Raw genomic sequence first — 18,786 nt, 5'->3', positions numbered from 1 at the left:
TGATGGTGAGGTAATAACACTGAACTGGGAATTTCTTCTGTGTAAGGATGGCCTGACAAAGAGGTTCTTAAAGTGTTGTCCAAGGACCCAAAAAGTCCATGAGTATGGAGAAAAACCAATTCAGTTTGCCCAGGGCTGATGAGGTTCTGTAGATATGGCACTTTCAGTTTTAAAACCAGGTGAGTCTCGGGCAAGCTATACTGGTTTTGCCAGGACTTTCAGTGCTTAAACCAGGAAAGTCTCAGTAAAACTAGGACGAGTTGGTCATCCTAGCCCTGAGACCATTTTGGGGAGGCTACAAGATCAAAATGGTGTTCAGAATAATACTAAGTTGTTATTTTTTTCACTCTCATCTTCTCATGAGTGTACAACGGAGTGTTCCAGCAGTTACATGACAAGTAATGATATCCCTCTAGTGGCTAATGGAATGCATGCTTGTGTATTTTTGTGTTTAAATTTCTTTTAGTTTTACTTTCTAATACAATAAATATAGATAGAAATAACCTACATAGCAAAAAGTCTTTTGGGCCCTCAACAATATTTAATTGAAAATTTTATTGGGATAATAGTAGATTCACACGCAATTCTAAGAAATAAGATGGAGATCCCATGTACACTTTACTCAGCACCCCCATGGTAACTTATTTTGTAAAACTACTGTATAATATCACAACCAGGACACTGATATTGATACAGTCCACTTATTTTATTCATTTCAGGTTTCTCCAGTTTTACTTGTACTCCTGTGTGTGTATGCATTTAATTCTACACAATTTTATCACATGTGTAGGTTTGTGTATCCACAACCACAGTCAAGATACTGAACAGTCCACCACCACAAAAATCCCTCATATTTCCCTTCCATAATCGCACTCACCTCCCTCCTGTACCCCATCCCTGATCCTAAGCATTGGCGACCACTAATCTGTCTTCCATTTCTAAAATTTTGTCATTTCATAAATGTTACATAAATGGAAGCATGGTAACCTTTTTGCTGGTTAGCTTTTTTTCACTCAGCATAATTACCTAGAAATTCATCCAAGTTGTTGTGTGTATCAGTAGTTCATTGCCTTTTATTGCTTAGTAACATTCAATGGTATGTATGTACCACGATTTGTTTAACCATTTACCCATTTAGGGGCATCTGGGTTGTTTCTAGTTTTTAGCAATTGAATAAAACTCCAACAAACATTCATGTACAGATTTTTGTATGAGGATAAATTCCCATGTCTCTGGGATAAATTCCCAAGAGTGCAATTGCTGGGTTAGATGGTAGTTACATGTTTAGTTTTATTAAAAGTAAGCAAAAAACAGCCACACTGTTTTCCAAAGTGTATGAGTGGTTCAGCCTCTCCACATCCTCGTCAGCATTTGGTGTTGTCACTATTTTCTAACTTAGCCATTCTAATAGGTGCATAGTAATATATTATTGTGGTTTTAATTTTCATTTCCCTAATGCAAATTAATGATGCTAAATACCTTTTCCTGTGATTATTTGCCATTTGTATATCTTCCTCAGCAAAATGTCTTTCATGTCTTTTGCCCGTTTTCTGATTGCTTAATTTTCTACTTTTGAATTTTGAGAGTTCTCTATACAACTTAAATGCCAGTCTTTTGTTGGGTAGAGCGAACTTTATTTCTTCCTTTCCTATCTGTATGTCTTTAATTAATTTTTATTGCCTTATTACAGCAGCTATAACTTCCAGTATTTTATTGAATAAGAGAGTTGAGAAAGTAGACATCCTTGCCTTGTTCCCAGTCTTAGGGGAAAAGCATTCAGTATTTCACCATTAAATACAATGTTAGCTGTAGGATATTTGTAGATGTTCTTTATCAAGTTAAGGGAATTCCTCTGCCATGGGTTGAATTGGGGCCCCCAAAAGGATACGAACAAGTGCTAATCCCTGGTGCCTGTGAATGTGATCTTATTTGGAAACAGGGTCTTTGCAATGTAATTAATGATGACATAGATCACCCTGGATTTAAGGTGGGGCCTAAACCCAATGACTGCTGTCATTATAAGAGCAAGGACAGTGATATTTGGCACACAGATACATAGAAGGAAAGGCCATGTGAAGATGGAGTCAGAAATTGGAGTGATGCATATACAAGCCAAGGAACGCCAAGAATTGCTAGCAGCCAGCTAGGAGAAAGGCATGGCATGGATTCTCCAGAATCAATTCTGTCAACACTTTGACTTTGGAATTTTGGCCTCCAGAACTGTGAGAGAATAAATTTGTCTGTTTTAAGCCAGCCAGTTTATGGCAATTTGTTGCAGCAGCTTTTGGAAACTAACACATCGTCTATTCCTAACATGCTAAGAGGTTTTGGGTTTTTTGTTTTGTATTTTTTCTTTCATGAATGGATGTTGGATTTTGTCAGGTACTTTTTCTGTATCAATTGATATGCTCTTTTTTTTTAAGTTAGTCTGTTGAAATGAGAGATTACACTGAATGATTTTTGAATATTGAACCAGCCTTGCATACCTTAAATAAATCCCACTTGGGTAGAATTCCTTTTAAACATCGTGGGATTCAATTTGCTAGTGTTTTCTTGAGGGATTTTGAGTTTAAGTTCATGAGAGATATTGGTCTGTAGTTTTCTTTTTTGTACTGTCTTTGTCTGGTTTTGGTATCAGGTTAATATGAGCCTCAAAAATGAGTTTGAAATGTTCCCTCCTCTTCTATTTTTTGGAAAAGATTGTGTAAAATTGTTGTTAATTATTTTTTAAACATTTGGTAGAATTATCCAGTGAAAGTCTAGGCCTGGCGATTTCTTTTTCAGGAGGTTTTTAAATTACGAATTCAATCTCTTTAATGATTATAGGGATATTCAGCTTATACATTTTATATTGGGTGAGTTTTAGTAGTTTGTTGTTTTTGAGGAATTGATCCATTTCTTCTAAGAAGTCATCAAATATATGAATGTAAAGTTGTTCATAGTATTTCCTTCTTATATATATATATTTTTTCCTTCTTATATTTTTAATGACTGCAAGATATATAGTGATATCCCATATTTCACTTCTGATATTGATGATTTGTGTCTTTTATCTTTTTATTTTTACCAGTCTTGCTAGAGGTTTATCAATTTTTTTCAAAGAACCAGATTTTTATTTCATTTAATTTTCTCTATAGTTTTCCTATTTAAATTCCATTGATTTCAACTCTTGATTACTTCCTTCCTTCTGCTTGTTTGGGTTTATTTTGTTCTTCTTTTTCTAGTTCCTTGATGTAGGAACTTCAGTTATTGACTTGAGACTTTTCTTCATTTCAAATGTAAGCATTTAGTGTTATAAATTTCTCTCTCTGCACTGCTTTAGCTGCATGTTACATTTGTCTATATGTTATATTTTCATTTTCATTCAGTTCTATATATATTTTTAAAATTTCCTTTAAGACTTTCTCTTTGATCCACAGATTATTTAGAAGTGTGTTGTGTAATTTTCAAGTATTTAGAGACTTTCCTGTTGTCTTTCTGTTCTTGGTTTCTAGTTTGATTCCATTGTGCTCAGAGAACAGACTGTATAATTTAAAATTTTTTAAAGTTGTTGAGGTCTCTTATATGGCCATGCCTATGGTCTATTTTGGTAAGTGTTCTGTGGGTGCTTGGAGGAAAAAAAAGTGCATTCTGCTGTTTTGGGGTAGAGTGTTCTATACAAAGAGATGCACTTTTAAAACACTATGAATACTCACCAAGATAGACCAGATTCTGGGCCATAAAACAAACCTTAACAAATTTAAAAGAAGTCACACAGTGTCTGCTCTCAGGCCACAATGAAAATAAAGTAGAAATCAATAACAAAAAAAGTACTGAAAAGTCCCAAAACACATGAAGATTAAACAACACACTTCAAAATAACACATGGGTCAAAGAAGAAAGCTCAGGAGAAATTTAAAAATATTTTTAACTAGATGAAAATGAAAATACAACTTACCAAAATTTGTGGTATGCAGCCAAAGCAGTGCTTAGAGGGAAATTTACAACACTGAATGTGAAAGCTCTAAAATCAATCATCTAAGCTTGTTCCTTAGGAAACTAGAAAAAGAAGAGTAATAAACAATAAGGTCCTACTGTATAGCACAGAGAACTATATTCAGTATCCTGTGATAAATCATAGTGGAAAAGAATATATATATGTAAACTGAATCACTTTGCTATACAGCAGAAATTAATACAATATTGTAAATCAACTATACTTCCATAAAAATTTTTTTTAATTTTTTAAAGAAAAGAAATAATGAAAATTAGAGGAGAAATCAATGAAATTGAAAACAGGAAATCAATAGAGAAAACCAATGAAACCAAAACTGGTTATTCGAAAAGATAAAGAAAATTGTTAGGGCTCTAGCCAGGCTAACTAAGAAAAAAATACATAGGACACAAATTATTAATAAAAGAGGGACCACATTGCAGGTACCATGGACATTAAAAGGATAATAAAGGAATACTAGGAACAAATCTATGCCCACAAATTTGATAACCTAGATGAAATGGACCAATTCCTTGAAAGACACAATCTGCCAAAACTCACACAAAAAGTAGACAATCCGAACAGGCCTATATCTATTCTATAGCTATTAAATAAATTGAATCAATAATTAATAACTTTCCAAAACAGAAAGCACCAGGCTCAGATGGGTTCACTGGTGAATTCTACCAAATATTTAAGGAAGAAACTGTACAAATTGTCTACAATCTCTTTCAGAAAACAGAACAAAGGGAATGCTTCCTAACTCATCCTAAGATGCCAACATCACCCTAATACTGAAACCAGAAAAAGACATTACAAGAAAACTATAGGACAACATCTCTCATGAACATAGATGCAAAAATCCTCAACAAAATATTAGCAAATCAAATCCAACAATGAATAAAAGGAATTCTACACCAAGAACAAGTGTGATTTACCCCAAGTATGTAAGACTGGTTCAACACTTGAAAATTGATTAATGTAACTCATCACAGCAATAGGCTAAAGAAAAAAAATCACATGATCATATCAATTTATTCAGAGAAAGCATTTGACAAAATCCAACATGCATTCATGATAAAAATTCTCAATAAACTGGGAACAGAGAACTTCTTCAACTTGATGAAGAACATTTACAAAAACCCTACAGCTAACATCATACTTAATGGTGAAAAACTAGAAGCTTTCCTACTAAGGTCAGGAACAAGGCAAGGATATTCCCTTTCATCACTCCTTTTCAACCTCATACTGGAAGTCCTAGCTAATGCAATAAGACACAAAAAGGGAATAAAAGGTATACAGATTGTGAAGGAAACAAGAGATGACATGACTGCCTATGTCGAAAATCCAAAAGAATCAACAAAAATCTCCTGGAACTAATAAATGATTATAGCAAATTTTCGGGATACAAGGTTAATGTACAAAACTTTATCGCTTTCCTATCTATAAACCAGCAATGAAGAAGTGGAATTTGACATTAAAAACACAATGGGATAAATCAGGAGCTTGGGAAGAACATACGCACACTACTATATATAAGATAGATAACCAACAAGGACCTACTGTATAGCACAGGGGACTCTACTCAATATTCTGGGATAAACTATATGGGAAAAGAATCTAAAAAAGAATGAATATATGTATATGTATAACTGAATCACTTTGCTGTACACCTGAAACTAACACAACTTTGTAAATCAACTATACTATAATAAAATTAAAATTAAAAAAACACAATACAATTTACATTAGCACCCCCAGAAATGAAATACTTCAGTGTAAGTCTAACAAAGTATGTACAAGATCTGTATGAGGAAAACTAAAAAATTCTGATGAAAGAAATCAGACAAGAATTAATAAATGGAGAGATATTCCATGTTTAAGGAAGACTCAATATTTCTGAGATGTCAGTTCTTCCCAACTTAATCTACAGACTCAATGTAATCCCAGTCAAAATCCCAGCAAGTTATTATGTGGATAGCAACAAAGTTATTCCAAAGTTTATATGGCGAGGCAAAAGACCCAGAATAACCAAGACAAATACTGAAGGAGAAGAACAAAGTTGGAGGACTGACACTAACCAACTTAAAGACTTCCTATAAAGCTATAGTAATCAAGACTGTGTAATACTGGTGAAAGAATAGACGAATAGATCAATGGAACAGAATAGAGAGATCAGAAGTAGACCCACATAAGTATAGTCAACTGATCTTTGACAAAGGAGCAAAGGCAATACAATGGAGGAAAGAAAATCTTCTCAACAAATGGTGCTGGAACAACTGGATTTCTATGTGCCAAAAAAAAAAAAAAAAAAAAGAATCTAGACATAGAACTTACACATTTCATAAAAATTATCTCAAAATGGATCACAGATCTAAATGTAAAAAGCAAAGCTATCAAACTCCTACAACATAACATAAGAAAAAATCTAGATGACCTTGGGTTTGATGATGACACCAAAAGCATGATCCATGAAAGAAAAAATTGATAAGCTGAATTTCATTAAAATTAAAACTGCTCTGTGAAAGACACTGTCAAGAGAATGAAAAGACAAGCCACAGACTAGGAGAAACTATTTACAGAAGACATAGATAATAAAGGACCATTATCCAAAATATACAAAGAACTCTTGAAATTCAATAATAAGAAAGCAAACAACCAGATTAAAAAATGGCAAAGACCTTAAAGAGACATCTCACCAAAGGTGCTATATAGATGGCAAATGAGCATATGAAAAGATGCTCCACATTTTATGTCATCAAGGAAATGCAAATTAAAACAACACTACTGGGCGACTTCCCTGGTGGTCCAGTGGTTAAGACTCCGTGCTTCTAATGGAGGGGGCACAAGTTCGATCCCTGGTTGGGGAACTAAGATTCCACATGCCGCACGGTGCAGCCAAAATTTTTTTAATTTTTTTAAAAAATTCACAACACTGGCACACTGAATGCTGATGAGGATGTGGAGAACCAGCAACATTTGTTGCTGGTGGGAATGTAAAATGGTACAGGCATTTTGAGACAGTTTGGTGGGTTCTTACAAAATTAAACATACTCTTACCATACTATCCAGCAATTGTGTTCCTTGATATTTAACCAGAGAAGTTGAAGACTTATGTCTACCCAAAAATCTGCACACAGGTTTATAGCAGCTTTATTTATAACTGCCCAAACTTGGAAGCAACCAAGATGTCCTTCAGTAGGTGAATGGATTAATAAACTGTGGTACATCCAGACACTGACAATATTATTCAGTGCTAAAAAGAAATGAGCTATCAAGCCATGAAAAGACATGGAGGAACCTTAAATGCATATTCCTAAGTGAAAGAAGCCAATCTGAAAAGGCTACACACTGTATGATTCCAACTATATGACATTGTGGAAAAGGCAAAACTATGCAGACAGTAAAAAGATGAGTGGTTGACAGGGGTTGGTGTAGAAGAAGACATCAATAAGTGGAGCACAGAGGATTTTTAGGGCAGTGAAAATACTCTGTAAAATAATATAATGGTAGATACATGTGATTATACATTTGTCAAAACCTACAGACATTTTGTCTATTATGTTAGAAAACTCCTACTTAAATCTTTTATTTTAGCGGACAGTCACTTTTATTTTGTTTCATGTTTTGCACACAGGTCTTGGCCTACTTTTGCATGTTTCTAATGCCAGTTTAATTTTTGTGGTGTTGTTTTGGTCTGTTTGGTTATCTGGGGTCACCAGGGCTTCTATTTATCCCTGATCCTGTTGCCTGAGCACGTGGAAGCATTTCCCTAGGTCAGGTTTCTGGGTATCTCTCAGTGGGAGATAGGTATGTCAGGACACTCCTATTGGAACCCCCAGCTGCCCTGGTGTCTCTCTGTGGGGGAGGAGAGACAAAGAGCCTTCTAGAACCAGATACTTTCTGTGGTTTCATCCCTCTTTTCTGTTCCACCCTCCCTCCTCAGTATCGCTAGGTGAAAGTAGGGAGTCTCAGGCCCAGTGAAGAAGGAGATTGCTTCTTTTGTCTCCTATTGTTGGTGGGTCTCCTGATGATTGCCCCTTGCCAGTGGTGCTGAGCTCATCTGATGTTAGAGGGACTCCCATTCAGTCTGGGGGAAGAATCAGTCTCCCTGTGGGCTGCTATGTTAGGATCAGGAAATGCCAGGACTGGGGCCCCTTCCTCCTTTGGGTAAAGAGGCATAAGATACCCTGCCACTCTGTAGTTCCCAGGATCCAAGCCAGTTTGCTTTTTTCTTACTATCTTTCAAAGTTCTCCCTTGGCTGTCTCTTGCATTATTTCCTGGGAGGGATTATACTTGTGCTTAGCAGGGAGAAGCAAGGAGACACAAACCTATGTCATTTTGTCCAAACCAGAAATCTCCCTCAAGATTTAAGATTGTAAAAGGGGCCTGAGAGAACTATTGGCCTTAGAAAAGGATCTGCTGCCCATATGATTTGGAGGAATACCAAAGAGCTCCCTACCCCAAAATCCAGCCTACCACTGTACTTGAAATCCTTAGTACTACGTAAACATTTTCCCAAGGGATGTTATAGGGGACAATACTTTGGGTAACACTATAGAGGCATTGGCTCATCGTAATAACTGGTTATTCTCCATTGCGAAGTCAGAGTATAGAAGCTTTCCAGGATGGAACATAAGACTGTCAGGCAGGTATTAGAAAAGGTCAAGTTTAAGAGTTGCTCTCTATGCTGCAGGGGGGCTAGAGTGAGAACGCTAGCTGCCTTACAGGTTGGGACAGGATGAGGGTACAAAGATGGTGGGAAGGTCAGAGGAAATAGTACAGAAAGACAAATTCCTGGCCCCCTTCCCAAAGACGACTTTGATTTTATTTTTTCTTAATGACAGTGGTCAGGCAAAAGGAACTCAGGGAATTAACAAACATTTTGAAAATTTTAAAGAAAAAGCAAACCATTGTACTGATTACCCCTGGTTTCCTGGATTCAATAGCCATGTTCTTTGTCACAGCCAGACCATCTGGTCCAGCTGTTTCTCTGTCAGAGTTGGCTGTTTACATGGCAACCAATGTCTTGATGAATTGAGAGAAGTGTTTTAGGGTAGACACCAATGCAGCACCTTCTAACTCCATGCAGTTTTCCCTTTCCCAATGTTCTCCTCCCTATGTGTTCCTGGTTCCCATAATGCCTACCCCAAAACCAAAATTGGCCTGCAGAAATCAGCTACTTTTTTTGATGGAAAGTTCACTGGAGAAAGCTAAGTGACTCTTTCCTGCCCTCAGGAGCCCATCTCATTTCTCCTGGAAGTTAGCCACATCTATCTCTGGCTATGCCCAAATAGTGACTTCCAGATGTCTTTAAAGCATCCAAAATTAAAGGGATAGAATGGGGATTTGGTGGCCGTTAAAGTTCCCATAAACTTTCCCCTAAAAAAGGGATTTTGAAGATATTATTTGGCCATCATTTTTGTCCTCTAGTTTATGTCCCAGTATCTATTATGGGATTGGCTAATGGTAATAATTTATGATAGGTAAGGCAAAAAAAGAACAAAAACAAAAAACAAACCAAAAGAACCTTTAAGGGCTGCCCTCGACAAAAGTGTCTGAAGGCAGAGTAAACACAATTCTTGCACAAGGTAAGCCATGGAAGAAGCCTTGATGCCTATCAGCTAATACCTGTTGAGCACCTATTTTCTGCCACAAACAGTGCTAACACTGGGGAAATACTAATGAACAAGACAGACACAATCTCTGCCTGCCATGTCAACGCATGAGGAACCATTTATAGTACAGACCAGAATGGAGGCAAATGAAAATCAAGGATTTGGGATTTTCAACATATTTTTAATAGAAGACATATAAATATGTAAATTGAGATCTGTAAAAGCTCAACAATATCATCTCAGAATAAGTATGGTAACCTCCAAATCTACTGTGAGACAATATATTTTTAAGAATACGACACATTGTTCTGTAAATAGGTAACAATTGGCAAGGCAATATTTCCAGGCCATTTTTATTGCCCTGATTCCCAATACTCAGCACCATAATCAATCCTTAAATTCTGAAGAAAAGACAGTTTTCAGAAACTGTCCATCTCTAATATAATGACAATACACTTCAGAGCTGAGTTATATATTTCCAGATGAACTTTAAAAAAATGTCACATCATTCAATTAGTGCACACTACTTAAACCTCTGAGACCGCTGTCTAGCCCAGCACTGTCCAATAGAACTTTCTGTGATGATGTTCTACAGCTGTGCTGTCCAATTCAGCAGCCGTTACCCACATGGAGTTATGGAGCACCTGAAATGTGGCTCGTGTGACTGAAGAACAGAATTTCTTATTTTATTTAATTTGAATTCATTTGTATTTAAATAGCCACATGTGGATAGTGAACAGTACAAATTTAGTCTTAAACTGAAAGTGATTCTGTGTGTGTCAGGAAAAAAAGTGTTCCCTTCCTTTGGATTCATTTAGTCTAAATTGAGAAATTATTTAAAAATTGAAAAAGTCAGAAAAAATCTCCACATTGACAAGACTGTGAATAAACAGCAAAATAAAGATTAGTACCTGATTTAAACAAAACTCAGAATTGCAATTTCACTCACTGACCTGACTGAATTAAAAAAAAACACGCCCCCCAAAAAAACATATACGTGGTTGAAATATGTGTGACTGCTTTTAAATATCAGTGCATACTATTAAAGGAAAATAATCCAAGTTGTATACACTTGAGTTAATCAACACTCTAGAAAGATTTTAAATGCCTCATGTTTTGGTAATGATTGTTCATTCATCTATTTAATACCTACAATGTGGAAGGCGCTTTGCTTGTAGGGGGATTATTATTCTCCTAATATACCAAATAGCCATATTTGACCTGATGCATTTGAAGTGATTTAATTTCCAGCAACTTCATGTAAAATTGCTTCCTTTTTGAGTTAGGGAATAATATAACCAAATGATCACTAACTTTATGGATCTGACTGCAAAACCAAAGTTCAAATATATTACTGCATTAAAATGCATAGCACGTACCACCCGAGAATGGAAACAACATTAACATATCTTTCCAACAGGTGACTAATATATATTACAAGCATCTAAAATGATATGCTTGAACTTTCGCAGAAGACATTTTTGATTAACATTATTTTCCTGAAGTGGAATTTAACCTAACTTCCTTAGAAGTCAGCCGAAAAGTTTTCATTAAAATAAAATCTGTCATGCTTAGCTGTACAAAAAATTCATTTTATATATGTAAGTGAAAATCATTTCTGGATGTTTGGGGTTTGAGGAGGTAATCCACTCTTTTATTTTTCCACCTTTATTCAAATATGATTTACATATAACATCGTGTAAGTTTAAGCTGTACAAAGTGTTGATTTGATATATATTTCAAAATGATTACTACCATAGCGTTAACTAACACTTCCTTCACATCACATAATTATGTTTTCTTTTTTGTGGTGACAATATTTAAGATCTACCCTCTTAAAAACTTTCAATCATATAATACAGTATTGTCAATTATAGTCACCATGCTGTACATTAGATCCCCAGAACTTATTCATCTTCTAACCAGAAGTTTCTACCCTTCGACCAACATCTCCCTATTACTGCACACCCATCACCCCTGGTAACCACTGCTATACTCTCTGTTTCTATGAATTCAGGTTTTTGTTTTTTTGTTTTTGTTTTTAGATTCTACATATGAGTGAGATCATACAGTGTTTGTCTTTCTCTGACTTATTTCACTTTGCATAATGCCCTTAAGGTCCATCCATGTCACAAATGGCAAGATTTCGGAAGGTAGTTAATTCTTTCAGTAAACCTTTCCTGTGTGCCCACTATGTGCCAAGCACCATGCTTGACACCAAAAATGTGGCATTCTTCCTGACCAGGAAACAAGTCCAGGTAGGACATCAAATTACACATGGATGGAAACATTACCAGTTACCTCACAGCCATTTCTGGATCAACTGATGGACACTACTAATGCCAGGCATAGATTACTGAACTCTTTCTTTCTCTGACTTCCATACTTATGTAAGCAAACAACAATATATTGTACCATATTTCCATTCTATCTCCTAGACTGACACTACCACATTTTGCTTTGGGCCAGCTAAATTGTATATGTACACTATACACCAACAAAAACAGTTATACAGTAATTTTAAAACAAAGGCTCTGAAGTATTTATTGGTCACTCTGATTGGGCTTTGTTCCAAAAGTCATAATCAAGTAAGATCCTGACATCATCTAAGTAAGTTTTAAACAATAAAAAAAATGTATACAAGGTATAAACCCAATTTTGTAATGTAATATATACACTTGCAAAGGAAAACAATAAGAAATTCACCCAAATCTCTGGTAAGATTTCTGGTGACTTTTATTTTCTTATTTATACATTTCCGTATTTCCAACCTCTCTACAAAGACCATACATTACATTTATAATCAGTAAAAATTATATATATATATATATATATATATATATATATATATATATATATATATGTTTGTTATAGTGAAAAACCACTCTTGCAACTGTCCTGAAACTGGCATCTAGTATAGGCCAGAGAAAGGCGTCACATAGGGAAGTAGGTGTTAACTACAGGTGTGATTTTTAGAGGGCTAGTGCAGAAGGCCCAGGGGCGACCCAATTAGCTAATGACTGGAAGCTCTTTAAAAGGGACAAAGACTTTCACTGTCTAAAGTTAAGGTTTAAAATGAATATCCCTGGGGGAAAGGGAAAATAGTAACATATGTTCCCACCAGGATGGAAATTGAGAAAGGCGGCTTTTTCCAGCTCTAAGTCCTGGTTAGATCACTGGATAAATGCAGTATTGCCTTCTGGTGACTCCACAGAACATGTTTGTTTAAACAGTAACGAACAGTTAGAGAACTATTACTAAATACCATATAGTTTTGAAAAGTAACACTTTTTTCTGATTATAAAAATAGTGTAATATTCTTTGTAGAAACCGTGGAAAATATGAAAAAGGCAGAGAATAAGATAAAAAAAATCTCTAATCCCAACAGCCGGAGGCAATCACCATGAGCAGTTTGGTATATAACCTTCTAGTAATTTATTCTAGGCATATCCTGTGGGTATATCCTGCTTTTTCACTCAATATTTTATCCTGAGCATTTTCTTATGTCATTAAATATGCTTAGTAAACCTCATTCTAATAACTGCCTAATATTACTGATGGCTTAAAAATATCATTTCTTGGATAAACAATCTTGTTTTATCTACCATGGACCTAATTTATCATAAGAACAGATTCAAAATGTATCCGGTATTTGAAAAAACTAGCCAAGGGGTTTTTCTGAATTAGTGCTCTCTCCTGGGTCTACCAACATTAGGATTTTGACTCTAAAAATAATTTTGTTCTGCTCAAACCCCTAAAAACACCCATACTGTGCACAATGATAAATCACTCACATATTTTCCTAAATACAGTCTTATGCTTGGAAAAGGACAACTCTTAAGAAATGTTAGATAGTAAAGCATGGTAGGCACTCCCAGCCAGGTTTAGCAAGTCAATCAAAATGAGTTTGAAGGAAATGCTCAAGTAAAACAGAGAAAAATGTATCCTTGGCACAACTTCAGCTTCTGAGTAAATTCATCTGTTCAACTTTCAAACGAAAAAAAGGAAGATACTGTGATTTTTCTGTGAAAAAAATCCTAATTCAGAAACTACATAAAACAATTCTATTTACAGGCTGGGCCCCCAAAATATCGGCATGGCACATATTTGCTAAGCAAGATTTCCAAAAATTATTTTACTCAGCATACTAATCATAGTTCCTTTTAAGCACAGGAGGGGAATAGTCTATGTAAAAATTTGCAATTTCAGTTTAAAAAGAAACTCCATTCCCAATGATCTTTGGTCGGTTGGAGATCCTTTCCTTACCTGCAAGGCAGTTTAGGATCAGAAAGACCTTCCAATATGTGAACACCATCGTGCCAAGGTTCGCTGAGCACAGCCAGGGTCCAGTAGCTCGCCTGGGCTAGGCTGAGTCTCAAACTGGCTTCTTCAGTCACACCGAGGTTTGCCAGGCTTATCTGCTGGCATCACCAAGCAAACAAGCCTCTTCGGGCTTACTTATTGGGTACAAACCTTTCTCAGAGCAGATGTGTCTTTCTTTGAAACACTTTTCATGGGGCGTGTTTCCTTGGCATATTTGCTACTGTGTTAATAATAAACCCACGTATTTAAATTCTTCAATCTTACACAGATTCTCTAAGTTTTATTGCTTAAAATCAATCTTATTGAAAAGTTATACTTGGGGGGAAAAGAGAGCTCCTTTTGGAAGAGAGCCTATATAAATAAAAGTTGACAAGGCTAATTAATTTCAAATACTTCTATAAAAGTCTCAGGGCATTGATTCACTAACCTTTTACAAATTAAGTTAGCAAATTGGCCTCTAAGATTTTCTCAGGAGACAGGGTTCACAGAAAGGGCACAGCGGACATGAAGCAAGAAAGCATTCATTTCTATGTGAACAAACTCTGGACATGTCACACTTTTGTGAAGCCCTAGCAGTAGGATGAATTGCATGCTTTTGTCTTCCAAGTTAGAAACCCGATAGCATTTATTCATCCACCTAATTTTGCAAAATCAGGTGAATGAATAAATGCTTTAAGACTTCCACTGGATGAGTCTGAATTTTTGCAGAATTAAGATACTGAATAGGTGCTACAGAGTTAACTTGGAAAGGGGGCTCACTAGAAAGGAATGGCAGGCTGCAGAGATGAGAGGCCTTCAACTGAACATGAACTTCTAACAAAGCTGCTCTCATGCTTACGTTACCCTGAGATACATAAGGGCCTCCTCTGGCTCTTCACCCGCAATCTCTAAATGCTGGTGTTTCTGTCTCTACAATAGTTCTCAGATCTGTCCCTTCTCCAGTCTGCTGCTTCCATCCTGGTCCAGGCACGCAGCTCCTCACCTCTAGCCTACTGTAGCAGCTTCCTAAATGGCCTCCCTGACTCCTTCCCCCTTCACTCTGTGTACCAGCCACGTGCCAATGTTACAATCTTGACCACGCATCTTCAATGACACCATTATGGACTCTTTTCATCAAGTCCAAAGTCCTTATTCTGGATTCCCAGCCTTCCAGGATCTGGTCCTCACCTCATCTGAACTTAAGTCATGTTAAATCATCCACCTGAAAAATGCTGTCAAAGGTTATTGCCTCAAAGTGTTCAGTCACATGAAGTATGTGCAAGTTGCAGTGAGGTGTTTTATGAACTTTAATTCACAGGAAATATTTGACACCATCTCATCTCAGCCAAGCCAATTTCCCACTGTTCCTCAGAAAGCCATTTTGCTCTCATCAGGTATGATACCCTCTCGAAGCCTTCTCTGTCCATGTTCATGTCTGATGCCAAACTTTGGCTTCAGGTGAATTCCATCACTACTTAGAACTTTCTCCTCCCTCCTTTTGCTATCTAAGCATATTCTTAGCGCAGATCAGTCATGCTGTCCTATGTGAAAAATTTGAAGAGCCCACAAGCCACCCCGCTCTGGGCTCCCTCTTGGATAAATCTGTATTGTACTTAGATCCAATACCCTACAGTTGGCACCTGATTACTCTTCAGTAGTCTCCTGTTTATTAATGGGGTTTCCCCTAAATCCACTGGCTGTGAGCCCCTCCAGGGCAGGGACCAGGTCTTATACAGGTAGTTCCCAACTTAAGAAAGGGTATGTCCCAAAATGTATTGGTAAGCCCATTGTTTGGACCCAAGAGTACACATTTCTGCTAAAGCAATGCTATAAATGAAGTCTCATTCCAAACCTACGCAGAGCATAGTCTAGCACTGGCTTGAATCCTGGGTGCTGGGCAATGTAGGGTAGGGGAGGAGAAGGAGTAGCAGGTGGCAGAGAAAGAATATTCCTTTCCTTTTCCCAAGACACAGGTTAAGCACAAGGCAACGTTTTTTTCCCAAATAACTATTACATGTCTTTGTCACCCACCTTCCCTTCTGCCCCCCACCCTCATGGTCCACTGGCCCCTTGTGTACCTAGGCTTCCCTAAGGGAGGCTTTTACTCCCCCAGAATCCTGTGCGGCAAAATTACTGTTTTCTTTCCAATCCTATTCCTCCAAGAAACACACTGCTTCCTCTGTATAAGCAGGTATCAGCTCCATGCTAGGAGGGGGAAAAAAATCAATTGCCATGAACATTCCCCAACCTGTTTACACTATTGAAAATAGAGTGCTTGTCTTCCCCCAGATAAATCTCTGAACAGGAGTATCAGGCAATGAATAAAGAGAAATGGTCTGAGGGAGGAGATTTTGCAGAGGAGGACAACTTGCAGGGCAGCCTTCTGGAGGTCCACACCAGCTCTTCTCAGCTTGGGTTCTGCCTTTACCTCTGAGCCACCAAGCCTCCAAGAGACCCATAGTTTTCATAATGGCTCCTCTGGAAGTAATACTGGCTTTTCCAGTGGTGGGGAGCTGGAATGGGGAAAGAAATTTCTCTGAGTCTGGTGTTTATCAGCTAAGGACTTCCTGTGTTTCCTTCCGTGCGCCGTAGGTGACTATAGTAGGGTGATTATATAATTAATTCTAAAACTAGGACAGTTTTGAGAGTGAAAGTGGTGCTATTAGCAATTACATGAGACAGATAGTGTAAACCATGACAGTCCCAGGCAAACCTGAACGTCTGGCCTCCTGCCCACAGGAGAGTGCTAAGCACAAAGCAGGTGCTAAGTAAGAGCCTGCTAATTAATTCAGTATGTCCAAGGTGATTGGCCCTGAGATGGGGAGTGGAGGGTATAGCTTAAGGCTATTGCCAAGATCCATCTGCACCAGAATCTCTCATACAAACACAAAACACTCTAGAAAATTTAAGTAAAATGCTTACACTGTTGCTATGTGGGAACTAACTTGGACAGGTAGAGCTCTGTTAAAATAAGAGATAATCTAAAGTTTCCACTTCGGACTGAATTTTGATGTCATTGACTATTGCTCAGAAGAAGCGAGTCATTCACTGGCACGTGAAATATTATCAAATATCTTGCACAGTTTTACAGAGCTTTATAATTTTTAAACTGCTTTTCCATTTTATCTTCACAACTGATAATAAAATAGATAGGGCAGGTATCATCTACATTCTCTATACAAGAAAACAGAGGCTCAGAAACGTTGTGTCTTTCCCAAGGCCACAGAGCACGCATTAGATGCTGTCCCTCCCGTCACACTGCACAGTGTAACTATATCGTAACAAACATGCCACTGCCTTCAGGATTCTTCTCTGGGAACTTTCAGAAATCTGCAGTATCTGACTTATCCCTCATTTTTTTTATACTTAAAAATTACAAAAGTAATACATTTTGACTGTAAAGGGATTTCAAAGAACAAAGAAGCATACAGAGGATAAAAAGAAAGTCTCCATTCTCTCACCCACATGTGTAATCTCATGCCATGTTCACAAGCAATGGGAGTTTTGCATTTTTCTCAGCCTTTCTATGAATTTACACACATGCACATGAGGTGGGGTTTTTTCTTTTTTTTTAAGGTAATCATAACATATGTATTGTTCTATTAAGTTGGTTTTTTTCCCCCCGGAAAGCTCTTTTGTTATCTCTTTATGTCACCATGTACAACTACATCTATGGATCTACCTTATCCGTTTTAAGGCTATATGGTATTTCACAGTATGAATGTACAATACCACAACTTACTTTACCATTCTCCTCTTGGTGAATTCTTAGGTCATTTCCAGTATTTCACTATTATAAACAATGGTGAACTGAACATACTTTTGCTTATATTTCTGCCCACTTATGTGATTATTTCTGTAGATTAGGTACCTAGAAATGGAATTGCTGGATGATCAAGGGGTATGAACATTTTAATTTCGGGCAGATTATGAAACATTGCTCACCAGAAATTCTTTACAAATCTACACCTCCATTAAGAGTGTATGAGAGTGCCCGTTTCTCCACAGCCTTGTCAACAATGAAATTTATCAGTCTTTTAATTTTATTAGTATCATGGATGAAAACTGGTATTGCATTGTTGTTTTAATCTGTATTTCTCTAACGAGGTTAAGCCTCTTTTCATAGATTTACTGGCCTAATTTGTGTTCCTTTTCCTGTAAACTGCCTGTTTTATGACCTTATACCATTTTCCCACTGAGTTATCTTTTCATATTGTAGAAGTACTCTTTACAGTTATGAATCTTAATCTGAGTTTGGTATATACATTATAAATATTTTCTTCCAGTCCATCACTTTTTAAAAAATTTTGTCTTTTACTATAAAGAAGTTTGCATTTTGTCGTAGTTAAATCTAGCAATTTTTTTCTTTGCAGCTCCTGAGTTGCATGTCTTCTTTAAGAAATCTTTCTCCAATCCAAGACTATAGAAATATTATTATATAATGTTAATATTAATATATAATATTATATTTTCTTCTGGTGTTTCTATAATTTTGTCCCATCTTTCAGTTATGGCAATTCTCTCCTTCCACTTTCTCAGGCCAAAAGCCTTTGCGTTATCCTTGACCCCTCTGCTTCCCTCATGTACCACAACTAATTCATCAGCAAATTCTTCTGGGTTCGTGTTCAAAATATACCCAGGCTCTGACCACTTTCCCCACCTTTCACTGTTACCATCTGAGTCTGAGTCACCAACATCAATTGCCTGGCTCACTGCAATAGGCCCCTAACTGGTCTCCTTGCTTCGCCTTTGTCCCCCTTGTCTATTCTCACAGCAACTGGAGTGATTCTTTTCTATGTAAGTCAGATTACGTCTCACTTTTGCTCAAGATCCTCCAATAGTTCCCAATTTCTCTTGCAGTAAAAGCCAAAGTCTTTAAAATAACTTAGAAG

General features: G+C 36.9%; 1 protein-coding gene across 1 annotated transcript in view; it reads right to left on the bottom strand.

The window, feature by feature from the left end:
- Positions 1-18,305, bottom strand: part of VSIG1 (V-set and immunoglobulin domain containing 1) — a 42,995-nt gene extending 24,690 nt beyond the window's left edge. Inside the window, exon 1 of the mRNA XM_082377403.1 lies at positions 13,859-18,305. Coding sequence (XP_082233529.1) covers positions 13,859-13,907 — 49 coding nt within the window. The 5' untranslated portion in view covers positions 13,908-18,305. The remainder of the gene's footprint in view (positions 1-13,858) is intronic.
- Positions 18,306-18,786: the final 481 nt, after the last annotated feature.

This window comes from Balaenoptera borealis, assembly GCF_965194805.1.
Source record: "Balaenoptera borealis genome assembly, chromosome: X".
NCBI classification, from domain to species: domain Eukaryota; kingdom Metazoa; phylum Chordata; class Mammalia; order Artiodactyla; family Balaenopteridae; genus Balaenoptera; species Balaenoptera borealis.
Note: the sequence above shows the minus strand (reverse complement) of the source record. Positions and strands in the feature narration are given on the sequence as shown.